Here is a 23,896-nt window from a genome sequence, read left to right as displayed (position 1 = left end):
TTCATTAAGTTTGTATAAGCTAGCGTTGCACTGTGTCTAATATCTTCTGTAAATTATTTTCTTATCTTTCCTTCTTCCTTGGTTACTTTGAGCATGTAAATAATAGGAATAAATTTAGTAGTATTTCCAACCTTTTTTTCGTCTTCTTCTTCTTCTTCACATCCGTGTCGCTTTTGTCATTTCCATATTGAATATCTGTGGCGCGATCCGGCCAACGTTCGGGAATCGGGTTAGTCGGGGTAACTGTTAGGGCCGCGGGGCCTCCGCTCGGCAAAACCAACATCTTATCCGCGGTCCGTAACAATTGGTGTCAGGAGTGTCGGATTCGGACCTGGGCCTAATTTATTTAGCCCAAATTTTGGAACACCAATTGTACTATTGGCAGTAACAATTGGTGTCGGGAGCGGGAACGGACCCGAAGCGCGCTTAACGCGCTCAAAATTACGAGCTACTGAAATTTGTTTTGTTTTACAAAACCCGAATTTTGAAATCGCGCCATGGCTGGTCAAGGCGACGGGATGTCGGTGGGAGAGATAGACGGGGTAGAATCGACCCAGGACCTGGGGGAAATGTATGTGGAGGAGGGCAATGAGGAGGTGGTTGAGGAGGTTTCAGGCGCGCAAAATGGCGCTCTCGCGCACGAGGTTACGGGCGCGCAAAATGGCGCCTCGCACATGGCTACAGCGGTCGCGCCCACCGCACAAGTGGGAGGGATTGATGTGCGGGACCTCATGGCGCAGATTAATGCAGCCATAGTAATGGCGAATATGGGGCTAGAAGCCAAAATGGAAGAGAACAGTGAGCGATTGGAGGACCAAATGGGGGTAATGAGGGACGAAGCGAGGGCTGATAGTGAGCGAATGAGGGACGAAGTGAGGGGTACCGTTGAGGGGTTAGACAACAAATTTGAGCGGTTAGACAAGAAATTTGAGGGGTTAGACAATGGGATAGAAGGGGTGAAACATGGGTTAAGGGGGCTAGAATATAGGATGGAAGGCAAATTGCGGGAAGTAGGGGAGCAATCCGCCCGGGAAATCAAACGAATGGGGAACCAGATAGAGGAGGTGAAAATCGGGGTAGAAACCAAATTGGATGCTCAGAGGGATGAATTGGGACAGATGAGGGGGGCATCTACAAAAGAGAGGGAGGAGATGAAGGAGGAGATACGACAAGGTGTAAGCGAGGAGGTCTCGGGGGTACGCGAGGAGGTAAAGCAAGGCGAGAAGCGTATGGAAAAAGAGGTGAGAAATGGGACGGCAAAGTTACAAGGGGGCATAGAGGACCTGACGGAGGAGGTGGAACAGCTGACGGTGGGACAGACGGAGTTAGTGGAGCAGGTTCAAAGGAACACTGCGGTACTAGGAGGGTTAAAAGCGACACAAAACGACATTAAAAATGACTTAATAGCGACACAGAGGCAATGTCAGATGGTACGTGAGGGACTGACAACGAGGTTGGACGAGGTGACAGAAGTAATGGAGACGAAGGACCGGGAGGTGAGGACACACATAGAGACGGTCAAGGTAGCCTTAGAGGACGAGATTGAGGAGACGCACCGGGAGATAAAAGAGGTGAAGCAAAAGTTAAAGGAGGTGGAAGAGGGGGTGAGTGAAATTAAGAAGAGACGGACAGAAACTAAGAGAGAAATACAGGAGGAGGTGATGGAATATGTACAAGGTCGGTGCTCAAATCGTGATGATGTGCTCGCTAACCAAATAAAGAGTTTGCAGGTGGCGAAGGAGGTGCGGAGACGAGGTGCCAAGGTGAGTGGCGATATACGTGGAAATGTATATGATGTGAGGGGAGCTTCAGTCGGCTTGGGGGTTGCTTTGGATCCGGGTGTTCGTGAGAGGCCGTTGGTGAAGTGTGCGACATGTACGGTGTGCGAAAGAGGAGGTGTGTGAGAATGTCCGACTCTGGGGTGTGTGAGGAAAAAGTGCGCGCCGAGGAGAGAGTGTGCTGTCGAGAGTGAGTTGGTCGTAGCGCGTGTGCGAGGGGGCACATGGAAGCGCGTAGTGGGGAGTGTTACAGAGGATGTAACGAGAGAGTGTACACCTGTGGTGAGTGTTACGGAGGGTGTAACGGGAGAGTGTGCGCGAGAAAGGTGTGTAACGGACGGGTGCATGAGTACAGAGTACGCTGTCGAGAGTAAGGGTGAGTGCGCGACCGAGTGTGGAGGTGAGAGTAGTAAGAGTGACATGGAGCGTGAGTTGGTTGTGGCAGGTGTGAGAGGATGTACACCTGGAATGGAAGGATGCACACCTGGAATGGTAGAGCGGGTGTGGGAATGCACACTTGAGTTAGTAGTGAGGCACGTGGTTGGGTGTGCAAGTGAGAGCACACCTGTGGTTGTCACAGAGGAGGTGACCGAGAAGGGGGCGCGAAAAGGTGTGTTGGTGAGGTGTGCGAACGACGAGTGTGTGCAAAGGTGTGCGGTGGTCAGGTGTGTGACCAAGTCTGTGAGCGAAAAAACGAGTGCAATGACGAAGTATGCGGGGTGTACGGGCGGCGTTGGAGCACCGAGCTCGGTGAGGGTGAAAGTGGTAGCGTATGCGTGTGAGCATGCAGGTGAAGCATCGACGGTAACCGGGTTAGCGGTTAGAACGACATTTAGCCGAATCGGGCCCTCGGTGCGCGCCGAGCAGCTTCGCGTGCCACGAGGACCAGCGGGGATCCGAACCACAGCGGTTTCGAAAGAACCGCCGTACGCGATCCACGCCGGGCCGCGCTTTGAACGGCCGCGTCCGTGCTCCACTAGGCGGAGCGGGCAGCCCGATAGGAAGGGTCGTCATGGCGACCCCTTTTTGTTGAGGCGTTCCGGCAGGTCGAGATCGGGCCATTGGACGGCTCCGTGCCGAGGTGGTGCGTGGGATCTCGGCCCGGGTAAGCGTCCTTCCCTGCACCGAATGCCGGACGCATCCAGCCGCTGGCACCAAACAACCCGCATTCATAGCTCGGCTTTACGAAGCCGAGCTTTAGAGATGAATTGGCGCACCGAGAGGATCTAGTGAGTAGACGTAATGATGAGGATAGTGTTTTGGCCCCGAAATTAGAAAAACAAAATTTGATGATTGGCAGAGGATTGGCAGATGATTGGCAAATTTTTGATTTGTGGGATTTGGACGAGCAAAATTGGTAGTGGGAGATGCCCGATGTGGTGGGATGGCAACTCTGCCATCTCTCACAGCGGGGGGCAAAGGAGCACTGGACGTATGGGGTTTGGCAGTGAAAACTAGCCCAGGAGGGTTAGGATATAATGATAGGGACCTAGAAGATGACCTTAGGTAACGTTAAGATTCGGTAGTGCCAATGATACCGGTAGTGGGGACGCAGGTAGATTAGTGTGGATGATAATGACGTGGTATGTGCTTAGTTTAAAGGGAAGACGGGGAGCACTAAGTTAGCAGGGCAACAGGTAGATTAAATGATGCCGGGTGAGTGTTGGAAGTGTATTCAGAAGTGTATTGTGAAAAGTGTGTGAGGAACAGGTGTGATTGCACAGGTGTGCAACTGGACAGGTGGATGGAGCAGTGTTTGAGTGAGTGATAGTGATGTGAGTTGTGCTGACCAAATGGTCCAGGAAGGAAGGAGGGTGCAGGTGGCACCAGGTGTGATTGCACAGGTGTGCAACTGGACAGGTGGATGGAGCAGTGTTTGAGTGAGTGATAGTGATGTGAGTTGTGCTGACCAAATGGTCCAGGAAGGAAGGAGGGTGCAGGTGGCACCAGGTGTGGTTGCACAGGTGTGCAACGACAGGTGTATGGAGAATGGTTGTGTGGAATATATGGATTATGGAATATATGGAGTATTGGAATGGATGGTCGTGGAGTGAGTATGGTGGAAACTATGGAGTGGAGTGGATGGTGCGAAGGTGTGAATGGGGGAAGGATGGACCCCCATCACGAATACCCGGGGAGGGTAGTGTAAGTGTTAGGTAGAGGGTATAGGTAAATTGTGGTTGGATATTGGCATCTGTGGTGCGGGGGAAAGAATGGTATTTGAATGGGTGCATTAGTGTTGTGGAAATGGCTGGGCATGTAGCCTGTTAGTGTGTGTAGTTGGTTTGGGCACCCCACCACTGTGAGGATCTCGGCCAGGTGAGGCCGCAGGTGGGCTCTGGGAGCGGGTAGAGTTGTTGTGGATGGGGCCCGAGGATCCGGAGGACGGACCCGGGTAGCCCAGTGCCAGAGGGCACCGAGTGGGGTGACAGAGCCAGGAGGGGCCTTCCCCAGGTAGATAGGTTAGGGTAAGGAGCAGGTAAGCTCGGAGGCAACTACGGTGGTGGAGGTGTGCAGGTGGGTAGACCTGCTGGGAGAGCTGCATGACCCAGCCTGGAAATTGTGCAAGGGCACCGGGAGATGAATCGGGGGAGTGAGACCCCAAATTGATGAAGCACCACTGTTTGGTCAATGGGAATTGGTTTTTAAAACCACATTGAGTAAGATTGCCAATGGTTTGGCAGGGAAAGACCCCGGGTAGTGTAAAGTGTGTTAAAGTCATTTCGAGGATAGTTAGGATTGAAGTCTCCTCGCACCATCTGCATCCACTCACCTGAGATGACGTACCTCCACACCATGCCAGGTTGTTTTTGTTATTTTTATGATGCAAATGTTTTGGATTGTGAGACGCATCATGACGTGGGTGTGACATTGTGCTTGTTCCATCTCTCCCTCCTTATGAGGATTGAAGATGAATTGGGTGATGGCAAATTTTGGTTAGAGGGATTGTGGTAACGAATTTGGTGTAGGGGAAATATGGGGAAGACGTGACGGTAGCGACGGATTTGTAAATGTGTAGATTTTTGTAAATATGGGGTAAGGGCAAAGGTAGAGTAGGTGACGGAGGGGGTGATGTACGGTAGGGACGAGCTTTCTCACTTCGCTCTCCGTACGCACTTCACCTTGCATTGCCTTATTGATGTGTACCCTTGTGACCTTACCCCTCGCTCATCTGTCTTTCCCCCCTTTGTCTCCCACATGAGGACCTGTGCGCCACTGGGCGCCGAGGGGAGTGTGCGTGAGTCCGCCATTGTGCGCCCGGAACTCCCAGAACCAGCTGTCTGCATCGATGCACCACATTATGGACCACATGTCTGTGGCCGAGCACCACTTATGGACCCCATGGGTTGGGGCATGGCCCCTCTGCTGGAACCGGCCATGAAGGCCCGAAATCTTGCTGGCGGACCTTGATCACAGGGCACCGATGCCCCACAGGTGAACCACACTAGTCGGCCCTGTGGGCCATAAATAAAATAAATAAAAATGGACACGTTTTGTGCATGTTTTATTACAAATAGGGCGCCAGCAAAGGAAGATGACAACATCAGGAGAAAAGCAAATAGCCAGCAGAGGGAGCCGAAGAGCAAGAGACCACCTGCAGGGTTAGGGGTTGTTGGTTTATTTTTATTGATGACAGTGATGACTGTGCACCGATTGGTGCTTGAGGGTGTGTTGGTGCGTTTTGGGTGCTTTCATGGTGCGTCGATGCAGAGCAGACTGTCTCCCCCCAGAAAGAACAATCACAGGTCCTGGGTTACGTTTTGTAAATAAAGTAAAGCCATTGTAAATAATGCTCCCCACCGTCAGTGTATAGTTTGAAGACCATTCCGCAATTCGGTTAGCTGTGGGCGTGAGTCTGTTAGGTAGGGTGCAATGGAGCAGCGGGACATATTTATTTCTGTTTTAAAACTGTCGCACTCAGGGTCAGGTTAAAAGTAGAGGGAACTACACCTACGTGTCACACTAAGTTAAAGTTATAGGCCCGGGACGTGCCTAAGAGGAGGAGGGTGCAGTGTTGTGGATATGAGGATTGTATTTTTTTTATTGTGTGTTTTATTAATATTGCTTGATTCTGGACCCTCCTGCCTCCAGTGTTGTGTAAAGGTGGTCAAAGAGCGTCCCATAATTAGTCCATAAAGCATACACGTCAGCCAATCATAGATTTCCCCCTGGTTGATAGTTATATCTTTATTATGTGTATTCGGGTAAGGCCTTGTCTCCCATTAAGATGACACTCCATTGCACCAAGTGAAATAGAGTAGATTCCTTTCACACTCCCCTTTCGTCATTGCCAAGCCTCGATTGCCAATTACATCCCCTCCAAAACCACCATTGAACATGTGCTCGGGTCAGGGAAGAAGGCCGTGCCCGCCCGTCGTCATCAAGGGTGGAGCCAGAGGGTCGCGCGACCAACCAGGGCCGAGGTGAGCACACCGATGGGCGTGTCCAAAAGGCCGGCGGCTTGATCGCCGGAGGCGCTATAAAAAGCGCGCACGCAAGGTACTGCGGGAGATCATCCAGCAGCGATTCTTGTCCAAGTGAGATCGTCCAGGGAAGCACAAAGCCTGCTATTCGTCGCCTTGCTCGCCAAAGTTGGACCAAGCAAGAGAGTTGGGCAAGAAGCAAGCACGTTGTTCAGTTGTGTGGTTGGACCAGACGAGTCCTGGCAAAGCACGCGATGTCCCCAGAGCAGCCGCAGCCACAGCAGCAACGACAGCAGCGTGGGGCCTTGACGGCAGTTCCGGAGCAGGGCCGCGAAGGAACGGCGGCGGTCAAACGTGCCGATCGTGCTGCAGTACCCTTGGACCTTCCTCTCCCTCCAGCCATCCATCTCCCGCCAGTCCTATCATCATTCCCCACGTGAGTTTGTCCTTGTTTGTTCTGTCCTTGGGTTAATTAAGTTTGTATAAGCTAGCGTTGCACTGTGTCTAATATCTTCTGTAAATTATTTTCTTATCTTTCCTTCTTCCTTGGTTACTTTGAGCATGTAAATAATAGGAATAAATTTAGTAGTATTTCCAACCTTTTTTTCGTCTTCTTCTTCTTCTTCACATCCGTGTCGCTTTTGTCTTTTTCATATTGAATATCTGTGGCGCGATCCGGCCAACGTTCGGGAATCGGGTTAGGTGGGGTAACTGTTAGGGCCGCGGGGCCTCCGCTCGGCAAAACCAACATCTTATCCGCGGTCCGTAACAATATATCTATCTATAATTCCAGCAATCTCTGTGTGTGTGTGTGTGTGTCTGTGTGTCTGTGTGTGTGTTTGTTTGTTTGTCTGTGACCGCTGTTTCTCGACAACCACGGGTCCGATATACTTGAAACTTGCCAGGTATATTGCTGGGGACCCGAGGATGTGCCTTTTCAAGGTTTGAAATTAATCGGACAAGTAGTTACCGAGCTATGTACAAAAAACGATTCAACCAATCAGAGAGCAGCGAGCTATCACGTGTGCCGAACGTGGCGAACAGACTCTGCCTCGGACGGCACATTTGAGAGCGTATTCATTTATTTCACGTTGGCAAACTATGTTGGCGTTAAACTATGTTTTAAAACTAATAAAAACTAATTTGCGATTCTTTCGCTTTCCTGCACGTTTGTGCACGCTATGGCGATTTCTTTACCAAACTCCGCAAGCCGTTCGCTTTGGACCAAACCATTTCATGTAAATAGAGGGGGGGGGATTGTCACCGTACTCGCAAGCCGTTCGCTTTGGACCAAACCATTTCATGTAAATAGAGGGGGGGGGATATAATTTTAGATATAGATATAGTACGGGCATGCCCTAGTATATATAAACTCAACATCAAAAGAAACGTATTAAATCTTTAGAAGGACACTCATTGAAATCCTCCATGCAAAAATGAAAAATATTTGAACACAGGTAAAGTTCAGCTATCTTTACTAAACACATGCCAATAAACAAGAGGTTGCCTCAATCACAAAAAAGCAAAAAGCATGAACATCACAAGGGGTGGTGCAACAAAAGTCACAGCACTGCAACACCAAGGCACGCACCTGAATACAGTCAAAACAAAATGACACAAGAATGGACACAACACTCCTAACAGTCAAGGACAGAATGACAGCAGTCCTCAATATCGTGTGTGTCCTCCCTGAGCTGTGATGCAGGCTGTACACCTCCGGCGCATGCTCTGTACCAGGCATCTGATGCGGTCCTGGGTAAGTCTGTCCCACTCCTCCAGCAAGCCTTCAATGAGCATTTGCCGATTGACAGCCGTTGATCTCCTCGATGCAAGACGTCGATCAAGCTCATCCCATAAATGCTCAATGGGATTGAGGTCAGGGGAATAAGGCATTCAAGGCATCACTTCAACACCCTGTTCCTTGAGGAAGTTGGTGGTCAGGCAAGCAGCATGGGGTTGAGCGTTGTCCTGCTGGAAAACTGCGATGTCAGGATGAGCCTGGAGAAATGGCAGCAGATGAGGTCTCAAAACTTCATTGACATATCGCTGACTAGTGAGATTGCCTTCGATGACGACCAGAGGTGTCCTGAAATGGGTGGAAATGCCGGCCCATACCATCACACTGGGTCCTCCCCAACGATTGATCTGGCGAATACAGCATGATGCATACCTTTCCCCACCTCTGCGCCATACCTGTTGATACCCATCTGCAGTGTGGAGGCAAAATCTGGACTCATTGCTGAACAAGACTGCACTCCACTGTTGCTGTGTCCAGTGGCGATGCTGCAGACACCATCTTGGTCTGTTCCGCCGATGCACTGCGTTCAACACTGGACCTCTGCAAGGACGGCTTTCCACCAGGCCCCGAATTCTCAAGCGCCTCCGCACAGTACAGACATTGATGCGGTTGTTGTGGCGACCTTTTGTCACTGCAGCTGTTTGCGTCGCAGGGCGGAAACGATCACGAGGGTGCTGCAGCACAATCCAGCAGTCTTAGTTTGGGGGTGGTTACCTGTGGTCTTCCTCTTCGTGGACCATCATTCACAGTTCCAGTTTCACCGTAACGCCTGGCCAGGTTGGCAATTTCAGTCTGTGAGCAACCAAGGCATTGGGCAATTGTTCGCTGGCTTACACCAGCCTCAAGCATCCCAATTGCCCTTACACGTTGTTCAGATGTCAGGCGTGGCATCTGAATTTTATTGTTGTTTTCCCTGTCAGAAGCCTCTAGTCTAGAGTGACTATAGAAAAAGCACACAACAACATGCATTTTAAGGCCATTTTCCCTGCAAGAGCGGGAAACAGACTATAGAGTGACTATAGACAGCAGTAAATTAATGTCTAAATACGAGAACTGAAGGATTTCATTATGAGGGTCATTATTTAACGGGAAAGATGCCTCTACAGAACCACTCAAGCATGTCATTGTTGATCAACCAGGTGATTGAAGTGAAGTTCCCATTACGTAATCACCCATTACAATTGAAGAAACGTGTTTGTAAAGCTGCATATTTCAAAAAATGAAAGTGATAAGTTTATTTTGATGTTCAGTATATATACGGGAGAGTACGCTGGATCAGCACGTCACTGCGTCCTTGGACGACTCCCCAGCACCATCCCGACACACACCACTATGTGTGCTATGGAATGAGGTGTTTTTACGGCGGCCGGAGTGCAAATCCTGCCACCAACCTTCTTGAGAGATGACCCAGTACCCTGGTACTCATTTCGCCAACCTCGGAAGGATGACAGGCTGAGTCAACCCCACCTGGTATTAATTCAACAGCTGAACGGGATTCAAAATCAAGCCCTTAGGATCCCAAGCCCGCCGTCCTAACCATTAGGCCAATAATATTTGGTGTTTGGAGTTGCACATTCGATATCGTGAGCAATTCTTTGCCTAAATCACCCCTCCCCCCTTCCACTCCATCTTATCCTGGAACCTCACTGGACATCATGGTTGAGGCCAGTTGGCCACAATGCGTTTTTTGAGCAGATTGTTGTGCCTTCCGTTATAAGCAACTTCTGTTTAAAGAGATTTGATGTGCATTCTTGATGCCAAACTTGTATTAGACTGTAAACAAAGTCAATGACAACTGGAAAGCATCTGAAAATGCAAAACCCGTCTGCGTCCACATTTTATTCAGACTTATTCTCCTTCCGTATGCTTAACATGATTTAAACAGCTTAAAAAAAAAATACAAAAAAATGATGTTTTTAGGAGACCTTGACCTTTTGACCTCAAACACAATGGGCTTCAGTAACCCAATATGCAAACACTGCTCAAATTTCAAGTCAATCTGATGAAAATTAATGATTTTATGCAACCTTGACCTTTGACCTTTTGATCTAAAAACAAACCAATCCCCTCTAGCTCTTGATTGGTGAACCAATTTTGTGACCCAATATGCAAATTAATAGAATTTCAGGTCAATTGGATGAAAATTGATGATTTTATTTGACACTGACCTTTTGAACTTTTAACCAAGTTATTAATTTGCCTTCTCCATATCTATCTATAATTCCAGTAATCTCTGTGTGTCTGTGTGTCTGTGTGTTTGTGTGTTTGTGTGTTTGTCTGTGACCGCTGTTTCTCGACAACCACGGGTCCGATATACTTGAAACTTGCCAGGTATATTGCTGGGGACCTGAGGATGTGCCTTTTCAAGGTTTCATATTAATCGGACAAGTAGTTACCGAGCTATGGCGATTTCTTTACCAAACTCCGCAAGCCGTTCGCTTTGGACCAAACCATTTCATGTAAATAGAGGGGGGGGATTGTCACCGTACTCGCAAGCCGTTCGCTTTGGACCAAACCATTTCATGTAAATAGAGGGGGGGGATTGTCACCGTACTCGCAAGCCGTTCGCTTTGGCTTTGCGAATGGACCAAACCATTTCATGTAAATAGAGGGGGGGGATATAATTTTAGATATATATATAGTACGGGCATGCCCTAGTTCTCATAATATTATTAAAAATTTGATGACAAAGCTCAAATGCAAAATTTAAATTTCAGGTTAATTGGATGAAAATTGATGATTTTAGGTGATGCTGACCTTTGACCTTTTGATCTTTTATTAAAATTATTAATATTTATTTCCATATTCTCATAACGTTTTTTGAAAATTTGGTGACAAACGCTCAAAGTTATGGCCTCGATAGACACACACACAGACACACACAGACACATACACAGACACATACACACACACACACACACAGACACACACACACAGACACACACACACAGACACACACACAGACACACATACAGACACACACAGACACACACAGACACACACACAGACAGACACACACAGACACACACACACAGACACACACACACACACACAGACACACACACATATATACACACATACATACACGCATACACACATGCATACACACACGCATACACACACGCATACATACACGCATACATACACGCATACACACACGCAGACACACACACACATACATACACACACGCATACATACACACATACACACATACATGCATACATACATGCATACACACATACATACACACACACATACATACACGCATACATACACGCATACACACACACATACACATCCACAAATGATACCAAAGCCCCATTTCCCACTGTGCGGGGGACGGGCTAATACGTTTTGTTTTTCCACTACGTGTACGTTAAGCACATATGAGATACCAAAGACTTTTCCCCACTTATGGTGCTTGTTTGGCTTAGTCGTGTTTCTTTTAAAGATTGTTGAATCACTGTTCTTATTGCAGTGTTGGATGGGGATTTGAAGGTTGAAACCAGCGAGTCTTCTTCCCAAGGTAAAGTCTCATCTTCGATGATCATATTGTTACGGAACCCAACGTCGGCCTCTTTTCCCCTTATCGAGGGGGGATTAATCCCCTCGTCTATGACTGACTGACGTGGTCCCGGGGGTATGACGTCACGCCCGGTCGGCGCTGGGTAGGGTATTAGGCCCAACCGTCCTATGACCTAAATACCAGCGCCTCTCGGTACGCAAGGAAATACTCCCGCTCACGGCCGCAGCGTAATAGATTGGTTGCGCCGAGCGAAGCGAACTGCGGCGTGAGCCGTTTATCGAAGGGGCTAAACCCGATTCCTATGCGTCGGCCGAATCACGCCACGTATACTCAATTTGGAAACCTCTAAAGTCTAAAGCGACCGAATGTGAAGAAGAAGACAAAGTAGGAAGAACAGGGATTTATTATTATTTACACACAACTAAAGGAAGAAAAGCAATCAAAGTAATATACAAGGAAATGGAAGAATCAGAAGGACACAGGGCAATTTCTAGCTTATCTATGCAGTCTTACTTAAACCCAGGGACAAGACACGCAAAACAAACTCACGTACACGAATGGGGAATTTCAGAGTGGATTGGCTGGAGGGAGAGGAAGGTAGGACCACAAGGCTGGAAGGTTTGGCAGGGCGCATAGCAAGCAGGTCCTTTCCGGGCTGGGAGCGTGCAGGGCGGCGGTGGCACACGTATCTCGTCCTTCCTCGACACGCCTTGGGCTCTTTTGTCATCTGCTGCGGTCCTCTCCTCCCTCAAAATCGTCTGACGCGTCTCTCTCCCTCAAATCTCTCTTGCGCGATTTTCGCACGCATATATCATACCTCAAGCGCGGGTGTGACACGCCCTCGTCTGTTTCGGTACCGCCCTCCCCCGTGCTCTGTTTCGTGACCTTATATGGCAATGCCACGGGCTTGTCTCCTTATTTGGGCATGGGGCCGAACGGCGCGCCCCTCGTGGCGAGCCACGGGCTTGTCTCCTTATTTGGGCATGGGGCCGAACAGCCCCGCCCCTCCTGTCCAAACAGAGCACGGAGCACATATTCATTATAGCAGCGAACGCCGCTTCCAAAGCCAGGCCAGTTGAGGGGGCACGCACCCCACGCTTGTTAAGTTGCGTTACCCAGAGAGGGAGAGTTCGGCTGGGAAAGGTAATTATTGAAGGGGAGCTATCCTTATTTGATTCGGTGCAACGCAATGAATTAGTGGACCACAGAGCCTTATACTGACATTTACTAAGGACATAACTACTGAGGGGAAACTTATGATTGGCTACGTGTGTGCGATGGCCTAACTAAGGACGACCTTTGACCTTTACAATTGGAGGTATTTACAAGGAATATTTACAGCAAATTACACACACAGTTCCCAAATCCTCAACAATATCTTTATTACATGAGGTGATGATGATAGACATTGGTTTTGTGTACATGGCTGTCATGTGCACTACAGTCGATTAAACCGTGGATGTAGGTCACATGGTAAGTATTTGAAAGGAGTACTTCTTGGAGAAATTCCAGTTAATGTGCTTTCTCATGTATTGTGTTCTGTATACCTTAAGGATTTTATAGACATATACTAACAAGGTTCTTCTTGCATCCGAAAGACTAATTCCAATGTGTATCTACTTTGCTTATAGTAAATTTACTTCCTGGTCCAAATATTTTCCTTTTTTTTTTTGTTGTTCATGATGGAAAATGTTTTTCATATTTTGCTCATTTGATATTCTCTAGTGTATTTAAAATAAAATAAAAACTCCCACCTTTAGAGGCCATTTTCCCCCACAGAGCAGGGGTTGGCCTTTTTCGGGCACCGTGGTCCCCTTTTTGAAGCAATGTTTTATGGCCGGATGCCCTTCCTGCCGCCAACCCTGTTGGTCGCCTCTTGCAACACAGAGGGAATGACCAGTAAACTGGTACTCAAGAACTGCAGTTGGACACACGTGTAGATGGTATTGAGCTTGATGATGTGGATGATCATCATCGCTTTGACCTCATTGATTTCAGCTCAAGGAAACAGGACCAACTCGGAGAGTGTGGAAAGGCTGATAGAACCTTTCGAGCATTGCAGCAGGTTGTTCATCAAGGGTGGCCTACTAGGATTACAGAGATGCCTGTGGACCTATGTCTGTACTGGCCATACCGTGATGAAATTGGTATTTGTGACGGTATTCTATTCAAAGGTCGACAGGTACTAATTCCAGAGCAGCTACGTAAGGATGTTCCCGACCAGCTTCATGAGGCGCACATGGGGATCGAAAAGACAAAACGTCTAGCACGTGAATGTGTTTACTGGCCAAGCATATATCTGGACATTGAGAGAGTTGTCAGAACATGTAAGGCATGTCAAGATAACCAACCAGAACAGGCGTGAGGCTATGATAGCTCATGAGATACCAGCCATGAGATACCATGGTACCATGGACAAAGGTAGCCAGTGATATGTGTGAGCTACACGGGCAGACCTACCTCTTGGTGACGGATTATTACACCAAGTACCCAGTTGTGAAGAGAATGGAATACACGACGAGCTGTGCAGTAGCCAAGGCCACATCTGAATGTTTCAGTATGTTCGGCCCACCTCTGGAGATCATATCGGACAATTGACCTCAATATGTGGGTAAGCCGTTCTGTGATATGTGTACCAAATGGAATGTAAAACACACGACAACATCGCCGAGGTATCCACGCAGTAATGGATTGGTTGAGAGACAAGTTCAAACAGTGAAGAACATGATAAAAAAGTGTATTAGATCAGGGAGTGACATAGATATTGCACTCCAACACCTGAGGTGCACACCTGTAGATTCCCACCTCCCAAGTCCAAGCGAAATGCTGTTCAACCGGCCCATACGCACCAACCTACCAAGTCGTCTGTTGGTTCCTGCACAACAAAGGCATCAGGAAATTCAGGAACGATTGAAGGAACGTGGAGACCGGATGGCGAAGCAATACAACAGAACGGCTGGGCCGCAATTACCTGAATTGGCTATTGGACATCGGGTTCGGATTCTGAACAAGGACACGCACCAATGGTACCCCGGGAAAGTTGTGGCCCGCTGTAATGAACCCCGCTCGTATATAGTACAGACGCCTAACGGGACGCATCTTCGAAGAACCAGGGCACACTTGCGTGAACTTCGTCCACCCGATTGTGGTGCCAAGTGGAAGGACGAACCGACCCAACCAACACATCAAAGTCTACCAACTGCTCGACACGTACATTTCAACAACGACGCTTCAGCAATGGAAACTAATGGCTGCTCCAGCTCCAAGGATGACGAGAGTGCTGAGACAACAAGGCCGGACAACTCTCCGTACTCGACCAGATCAGGCCGTGTGATTCGAAAACCGTTGAGATATCGTGATAGTGAATAACGACCACCAGAAGTCAGCCCTTGTAATATTGGTGCAGAGACAATGCGTTGATTGGAATGATTCTGTGTTTTCTCTGTTTTAGCTAATCATACTGAGCAGTAATTACATTTTGGTTAAGAGTTATAACAGTAACCCCATATCCCATCTATGTGTGGTTCAAGTTGTGTCTGATTGTGTTTATTATTTTGATTTAGTTTAGTAGTGTTTTGTTGCATACAAACATAATAATTTCAATGAAAGGGAGATGTTGTGATTGGTACTACATACTGCGTAGTGACGTCTGGGGGCGTGGCTTCAGTGGTTAATGGCGGCTCGTCATGATGGCCGTGTGCTCTGTGAGAGCTTGGTATCATCTTTAATAAACCGCTTGATTAAAGGAGATTCCTGAACTTACTACAATAATAACGATATAAAGCTATTTAAACCCGTTATCACTGCAGGAAAAACGCCTTGGGGAAGTGGGACATTATTAGTATTAATATTGTTTTGTCATAATATTAATAATATGGGATTATCATAAATTTTGTTATTCAAAGTGTCTTTGGACAAACGCCACGATAAAGCTAACTTAATACGGCTATACACCTCAACACACAACCTATTGACGGCAATGGCGGGGAAAACCCACTCGGGGGAGAAAACCCCCTTGGGGAGGGGGGCAAATGAATGCGCTACAACCTTCATTATGTAACCCTTGGTCATCCTGTCAAGTTTGGTTGAGATTGGATAAGTAAGGACGGAATGTATTGGCGTCAAAAATTCATCAGACAGACGGACAGACACAAATGGCGTATTTTAGTATGATAATGGAACAACAACAACAACATGCATTTTAAAGGCCATTTTCCCTGCTGGAGCGGGGGTTAGCCTTGCAGTCCCCATGACAATCTTCTCCATGTTGCCCTATTTTCTGCATCTCTCCTTGTTAACCCCCTTGCCCGCATTTCTTCTTCCGCCATCTTTAGCCAAGTCTTTCTCGGTCTTCCCCGTCTTCTACTTCCTTCTACATTCATTTCCATCACTCTTCTCAACCAGTCACTTTCATCCTTCCTCAACACATGACCAAACCATCTCAACCTGTTCCTCTTCACAGCATCAATCACAGGCTCTATTCCCATCATCTTTCACAATTCATCATTTGTCTTCCTCTCTCTCCATGATACTCCGCACATCCGTCGAACCATTCGCATTTCCACCCTTTCCAACCTTCGTTGCTGCTCTACGTTCATTACCCATGTCTCGCTCCCATAAATCATAACACTTCTCACACATGCAGCATACACCTTTCCCTTCAGCTTCAACGACACTCCCCTCATCATCAGCACGCCACTCAATTCCCGAAACTTCTTCCATGCACATCTCACTCGAGCAACCGTTGCCGAGTCTGATCCACCTTCTCCATTCAGCATGTCTCCGAGGTAGCAAAATGTTTTCACACCTTCCAGCTTCACGCCGTCTCCAAGATCCAACTCAACATTTCCTCCATCTGCAGCTCCCTCTGTGCACACCTTACATTTGAATGTAGCTGCCACACTGGTTAATGACCCTCTCAGACCACTACATTTTTGATGAACCCACTCAGCGCACATTGTACACTGAATGGAGTTCACTCCGACACCCTTCCTACACACAGCACAGGGCCACTTCCCAGTTCTTTCCACCTCACCACATGCTTTACCACTTGCCATCACCTTCGTCTTTCCGATATTCACCTTCAGACCTTTTGTCTCCATACATTCCTTCCACGTGTTCATCTTTTCCTTCAGTCCATCCATACTTTCCGCAATCAACACCAGATCATCTGCATACAACAACTCCCACGGTAAACCCTCCTTTACGTTCTGAGCCAGCACCTCCATCACAGCTACAAATAGTAGTGGACTTAGTACCGACCCCTGAAGCACTCCCACCTTCACCTCAAACTCACCACTGTTCCCGTCCTTCGTCCTTACAGCTGTGCGCGCTCTTTTGTGCATTGCCATCACTACTCTGATCAACCATTCCTCCACTCCTAACTTCCTCAATGCCCATGTCAATACTTTGCGTGGAACCCGATCGAATGCTTTCTCCAGATCAACAAACCCAAGAAACAACTTCTTCCTCTTCTCCATGTACTTCTCCTGCAACTGCCTCACAATGAAAAGCGCGTCTGTCGTTCCTCTTCCTGGCATGAATCCAAACTGCATTTCGTCGATCTTCACTTTCTTCCTTATCCTCCTCTCCAACACCCATTCCAATACCTTCATTCCATGCTCCAATAACTTTATCGCTCGGTACGAGCCACACTCCAGAGGGTCACCTTTCCCCTTGTATAGAGGGACGAGGGTACTCAGTTCCCAATTCACTGGAATGCGGCCTTCTTTCACCACCAGATTACAGATCTCTGTCATTCTCTTCACACCCCAACTTCCTGCTGCCTTCAACATATCTCCCACAACTCCCGTCGGCCCTCCCGCTTTTCTACCCTTCATTGCTTTTATCGCTTCCTCAACTTCCTTCTCAGTTATCTTCTCTGCCGGTCCTAAAACTGGGTTACTCTCTACGTTGCCATCCCATTCATTCTCTGTATTCAACAGCATTTCCATATATCTTTTCCATCTTCCTTTAATTCCATCTGGGTCGACAACGATTTGTCCCACTTCATCCTTCAAGCAACTCACCCCCATCACATCACACCTCTCTTTCGCTATCTGCTTTGCAATCCTGAACACTGCTTTCTGACCCTCTTCCGAATCCAAGCGTTCTCCGAACATTTTCCTACATGCCTCCTGCGCCTTTGCTACCTCTTTCTTTGCAGCCTTCCTGGCTGCCTTATAACTTTCATGCTCTGCTGTTTCTGCTCCCGTACCCTTCGCCTTCTGCCACTCCTTGAACTTCTTCCTCTTCTCGTCAATCCTCTTTCCAACTTCATCATCCCACCACCATGTTTCCGAGTGCCTCGGTGGTCCTTTTGTCCATCCACATACCTCACCAACGGCTCCCAACAGACTAGCTTTCATTGACATCCAACCACTTTCAAGCTCAACCACATCATCCTCGACCCTACTCAGCCGCTCTTTTAATGCCCTCCTTACTGTCACCTCTTTCAACCTCCACACCTTCATTCTCGGTTGGTACTTCACCCGCCGAGCTCTCCTCGCACCTTTCACCCTTACGTCGCAGACAACCAAGTGGTGCTGTGAAACAGCCTCCTCCCCCGGGATCACCTTTGTGTCCCGGAGGTGCCCCCTATCTCGCCTACGCACCATCAGGTAGTCAACGGTTGTCGTCGACCCACCTGACGTGTATGTAACAAGCTTATTATCCTCTTTCTGGAACTGAGTATTACAAATCAACAAATCAGCTCCATCAGCAAACTCCAAAATCCTTTCACCTTCTCCATTTCTCACACCATATCCGTAACCCCCATGAACTCCCTCAAAACCGTCCATACTCCTTCCCACATGTCCATTTAGGTCTCCTCCTACCACAACAACTTCCTCATCTTTCACGTTTTCCATCAGCTTCTCTATCGCACACCAGAACTTGTCCTTCTCTTCATCGCTTCGACCAACCTGCGGAGCATATCCCGAGATGACGTTCACCAAGAGCTTTCCAATCATCATTTTCACCATCATCAACCTATCACTCACTCTAGTCACACTCACCACACTGTCTACAAACTCCTCAGAACACAGGACACCAACACCATTCACGCCCTCTGGGCACCCTTGCCACATAAACTTGTATTTCTGTCCCTGCCTACCCTTCACCATTCTCACACCACTTCCCTTCCATCTCGTCTCTTGCACACAACATATGTCCACTCTTCTTCTGACCAATACTTCCACCACTTCTCCTGATCTCCCTGTCATTGTCCCTACATTCCATGTCCCAAACCTCAGAAACCGATCTCCACTTCGGGCTGTACCCTGCCCACATGTAGTTGTAATTGTCATGGTTCTCTTTTTGAGGCAATGTTTTTATGGCCGGATGCCCTTCCTGACGCCAACCCTTTTAGTCGCCTCTTACGACGCGCAGGGATACGGCGTACCTATTCTTATCCAGGGTACACACTGGGAAACGTTTAAAACACGGAAATTCTGGGGGGTGGGGGGGGGGGGGCGGCGTCAGCATCACGGCTGCGGTTTAAACATATTTAAATAAATATTTAAACAAAACCACGAAAAACAATCTGGGAAAAGTCTCTAAGTGAGAACGTGGATTTGAGAAAGCAGGAGCAGAGGTGAAAGAAAAACGAGATATAGGGGGCGGGGCACAAGTCGAGACGAGGAGGCCGCACGAGACACCAGGCCGCACGAGGCGCACGAGGCGCGAACAAAGAAACGACTAATTACACACAAATTTACAACAACTACAAAACCAAAACCAAATAGAAACACACAATAACACATACACAACAAAATACGCAGCGGAAATTTGACAAAGAAACGAACGGGAAAACACTCAAACTTTGATGCCGTGGAGAGATCGAAGCAAGCCCCGTCGCTCGAGGGACCGGAAGTCAGCATGATAATCCATGACCGGAAGTCAGTATGATAATGGAACAAATGGTTATAATTGGTTGATGCTGGACATCCGGTTTTTGGGGCTTGTGTAGTGTTCTGCACTTAAGCCAATTACTGAATTGTTTGCAGGTAAACTGCATGCAATCGAGGATGGAAATATCCATGATAACATTCCTCTATCCTCCCAAGAGAACATGAGCACTCAAAATGTGAAGGAAGAGCCATGCATTGCCGCAACTGAGGAACCCACTACTGCTACGCAAATTCCAACCGGTGAGCACCTTCTTTGTTTGTATGCAACACAAGGCTGCGGGGTAGTATCATTGGCTGAGGGCACGGCAGTGCCTTCTGCTGGTTAGGGCAGCAATTTGTAATTTGTTCAGGGTGCTGGCGATAGGTCGCCTACTGTTTGCGAAAGACATCATGGGATCTTTAACGTCCACCAACTAATGCTGGCACAAGGGATAACCGTTTAACATCCGTCTGAGGGACTGCACACACATTGATGAATCACCCTGCTTGTGAAACACCAGGATGACAGTTTCTAGCTGGGTTAGGATTCAAACTCAGACGAGACAACTTACAGGCTAGTGTGCGTACCTGCAGGCCATCCTTTCCAGCCCACAGGTGTGCACTACTGTTTGCTTATCCTACTGGAGGAATTGTTAATAGTTTATGGTTTTTGAGCTTTATCATGGTGTAAGCAGTAGGCCAAAGTTTGAATAACATCCTGGTGTCTTTGAAGATGCCGTGCCATGAACAGCATTCATAGATTTCTTTAAATGTGGGTTTAACGTCATGGGTGATGAACTTTTCATGTTGGGTGAATGTATCGTTTGATCACACCAATTGCACAGTGAAGTGACTTCCTGTGCACCACTTCGAAGCCCTTTTTTGTATCCCAGGTCACAAGCCCAGCTTTCTGACTTCTCTAACGCACATTGTTCCATCATTCACACCTTAAACACCAACTGCGATTATGGGTGTGGCTCAAATCAAGACTAGGTCATCACCCGACAGCCGAGCATTTTCACAGGGGGTTGAGAGCCTGCCAGGTAACGAACAAGCCATCATGCTCGTTGGTACAGAGCTGCATCCCTGTGAGCCTCTCATTATGAAATGCAGGAGTGAATGTGATGAAAATCCAGAATCTGAAACAAAAAATTTAAACCTCCATTTGTGGAAATATAAAGATAATGTTCGACAAAGCACGGTCATCTCATTAACGGCAGAGTCATGTGGTGGCGCTGTGGTGGTGCTGTGGTGGCGCTGTGGTGGTGCTGTGGTGGCGCTGTGGTGGTGCTGTGGTGGCGCTGTGGTGGCGTTGTGGTGGCACTGTGGTGGTGCTGTGGTGGTGCTGTGGTGGCGCTGTGGTGGCGCTGTGGTGGTGCTGTGGTGGTGCTGTGGTGGTGCTGCATTAATGTATCTGCTTTAATTGGGATGAAATGTCATTTTAAATTCCTAATTTTTTCTTCTCATGAAACATCTCACTTATCTTGCATTATGGAGATAAATGTTGTGGTCTGTGAGGATGCTTCTCATCTTTCCAGCAAGTAACTACTTGGGTAGTCCTACTTGTTCTTGCCACACACACAACCTGTCCACCAGGTTCGTCAGAATCAGTCCATTACCTTTTGATATATCCTGCTTGCAGGCAACCAGGGGTGGAAACGTAACCTCTGTCCACCTTCGGTTGTGGAAGTAATAAACTTTGAATATTTTTTGTAGGGGATGCGGAGGGTGGGGGAGGGGCTGGTGGGATGGGGGGGGGGGGGAGGTCACATCCATCCCCATTTTTCAGTTCGCACTGCTTAATGCAAAACCTTCCTCCCTACATCATCCTTCCAGCCATAGGTTGGCTCTACTCATAAATTCTATTCCATTTCCAGGAGAAGTGGTGGAAGTATTGGTCAGAAGAAGAGTGGACATATGTTGTGTGCAAGAGACGAGATGGAAGGGAAGTGGTGTGAGAATGGTGAAGGGTAGGCAGGGACAGAAATACAAGTTTGTGTGGCAAGGGTGCCTGGAGGGCGTGAATGGTGTTGGTGTCCTGTTTTCTGAGGAGTTTGTAGACAGTGTGGTGAGTGTGACTAGAGTGAGTGATAGGTTGATGATGGTGAAAATGATGATTGGAAAGCTCTTGGTGAACGTCATCTCGGGATATGCTCCACAGGTTGGTCGAAGCGATGAAGAGAAGGACAAGTTCTGGTGTGCGACAGAGAAGCTGATGGAAAACGTGAAAGATGAGGAAGTTGTTGTGGTGGGAGGAGACCTAAATGGACATGTGGGAAGGAGTATGGACGGTTTTGAGGGAGTTCATGGGGGTTACGGATATGGTGTGAGAAATGGAGAAGGTGAAAGGATTTTGGAGTTTGCTGATGGAGCTGATTTGTTGATTTGTAATACTCAGTTCCAGAAAGAGGACAATAAGCTTGTTACATACACGTCAGGTGGGTCGACGACAACCGTTGACTACCTGATGGTGCGTAGGCGAGATAGGGGGCACCTCCGGGACACAAAGGTGATCCCGGGGGAGGAGGCTGTTTCACAGCACCACTTGGTTGTCTGCGACATAAGGGTGAAAGGTGCGAGGAGAGCTCGGCGGGTGAAGTACCAACCGAGAATGAAGGTGTGGAGGTTGAAAGAGGTGACAGTAAGGGAGGCATTAAAAGAGAGGCTGAGTAGGGTAGAGGATGATGTGGTTGAGCTTGAAAGTGGTTGGATGTCAATGAAAGCTAGTCTGTTGGGAGCCGTTGGTGAGGTATGTGGATGGACAAAAGGACCACCGAGGCACTCGGAAACATGGTGGTGGGATGTTGAAGTTGGAAAGAGGATTGACGAGAAGAGGAAGAAGTTCAAAGAGTGGCAGAAGGCGAAGGGTACGGGAGCAGAAACAGCAGAGTATGAAAGTTATAAGGCAGCCAGGAAGGCTGCAAAGAAAGAGGTAGCAAAGGCGCAGGAGGCATGTAGGAAAATGTTCGGAGAACGCTTGGATTCGGAAGAGGGTCAGAAAGCAGTATTCAGGATTGCAAAGCACATAGCGAAAGAGAGGTGTGATGTGATGGGGGTGAGTTGCTTGAAGGATGAAGTGGGACAAATCGTTGTCGACCCAGATGGAATTAAAGGAAGATGGAAAAGATATATGGAAATGCTGTTGAATACAGAGAATGAATGGGATGGCAACATAGAGAGTAACCCAGTTTTAGGACCGGCAGAGAAGATAACTGAGAAGGAAGTTGAGAAAGCGATAAAAGCAATGAAGAGTGGAAAAGCGGGAGGGCCGACGGGAGTTGTGGGAGATATGTTGAAGGCAGCAGGAAGTTGGGGTGTGAAGAGAATGACAGAGATCTGTAATCTGGTGGTGAAAGAAGGCCGCATTCCAGTGGATTGGGAACTGAGTACCCTCGTCCCTCTATACAAGGGGAAAGGTGACCCTCTGGAGTGTGGCTCGTACCGAGCGATAAAGTTATTGGAGCATGGAATGAAGGTATTGGAAAGGGTGTTGGAAAGGAGGATAAGGAAGAAAGTGAAGATCGACGAAATGCAGTTTGGATTTATGCCAGGAAGAGGAACGACAGATGCGCTTTTCATTGTGAGGCAGTTGCAGGAGAAGTACATGGATAAGAGGATGAAGTTGTTTTTTGGGTTTGTTGATCTGGAGAAAGCATTCGATAGGGTTCCACGCAAAGTATTGACATGGGCATTGAGGAAGTTAGGAGTGGAGGAATGGTTGATCAGAGTAGTGATGGCAATGTACAAAAGAGCACGCACAGCTGTAAGGACGAAGGACGGGAACAGTGGTGAGTTTGAGGTGAAGGTGGGAGTGCATCAGGGGTCGGTACTAAGTCCACTACTATTTGTAGCTGTGATGGAGGTGCTGGCTCAGAACGTAAAGGAGGGTTTACCGTGGGAGTTGTATGCAGATGATCTGGTGTTGATTGCGGAAAGTATGGATGGACTGAAGGAAAAGATGAACAAGTGGAAGGAATGTATGGAGACAAAAGGTCTGAAGGTGAATATCGGAAAGACAAAGGTGATGGCAAGTGGTAAAGCATGTGGTGAGGTGGAAAGAACTGGGAAGTGGCCGTGTGCTGTGTGCAGGAAGGGTGTCGGAGTGAACTCCATTCAGTGTACAATGTGCGCTGAGTGGGTTCATCAAAAATGTAGTGGTCTGAGAGGGTCATTAACCAGTGTGGCAGCTACATTCAAATGTAAGGTGTGCGCAGAGGGAGCTGCAGATGGAGGAAATGTTGAGTTGGATCTTGGAGATGGCGTGAAGCTGGAAGGTGTGAAAACATTTTGCTACCTCGGAGACATGCTGAATGGAGAAGGTGGATCAGACTCGGCAACGGTTGCTCGAGTGAGATGTGCATGGAAGAAGTTTCGGGAACTGAGTGGCGTGCTGATGAGGAGGAGAGTGTCGCTGAAGCTGAAGGGAAAGGTGTATGCTGCATGTGTGAGAAGTGTTATGATTTATGGGAGCGAGACATGG

The 23,896-nt window shown here is 48.0% G+C and overlaps 2 protein-coding genes across 12 annotated transcripts in view; one reads left to right on the top strand and one right to left on the bottom strand.

Annotated features, from left to right (window-relative positions):
- LOC144892419 (uncharacterized) overlaps window positions 1–23,896 on the bottom strand; it is a 748,105-nt gene that overhangs the window by 706,636 nt on the left and 17,573 nt on the right. The gene's annotated exons all lie outside the window — the stretch shown is intronic.
- Window positions 1–23,896, top strand: part of LOC137426760 (uncharacterized) — a 45,892-nt gene that overhangs the window by 12,195 nt on the left and 9,801 nt on the right. For 4 of the 11 annotated variants that reach the window (XM_078779039.1, XM_078779040.1, XM_078779034.1 and 1 more), the window contains exons 4-5: window positions 11,480–11,527; window positions 19,534–19,677. In XM_078779039.1, the coding sequence (XP_078635165.1) occupies window positions 11,480–11,527; window positions 19,534–19,677 (192 nt within the window). The remainder of the gene's footprint in view (window positions 1–11,479; window positions 11,528–19,533; window positions 19,678–23,896) is intronic. The other 7 variants (XM_078779038.1, XM_078779036.1, XM_078779033.1 and 4 more) reach the window with 3 other exon arrangements.

This window comes from Myxine glutinosa, chromosome 5 (assembly GCF_964187855.1).
Source record: "Myxine glutinosa chromosome 5, kmMyxGlut1.1, whole genome shotgun sequence".
Lineage (NCBI taxonomy): Eukaryota > Metazoa > Chordata > Myxini > Myxiniformes > Myxinidae > Myxine > Myxine glutinosa.
Note: the sequence above shows the minus strand (reverse complement) of the source record. Positions and strands in the feature narration are given on the sequence as shown.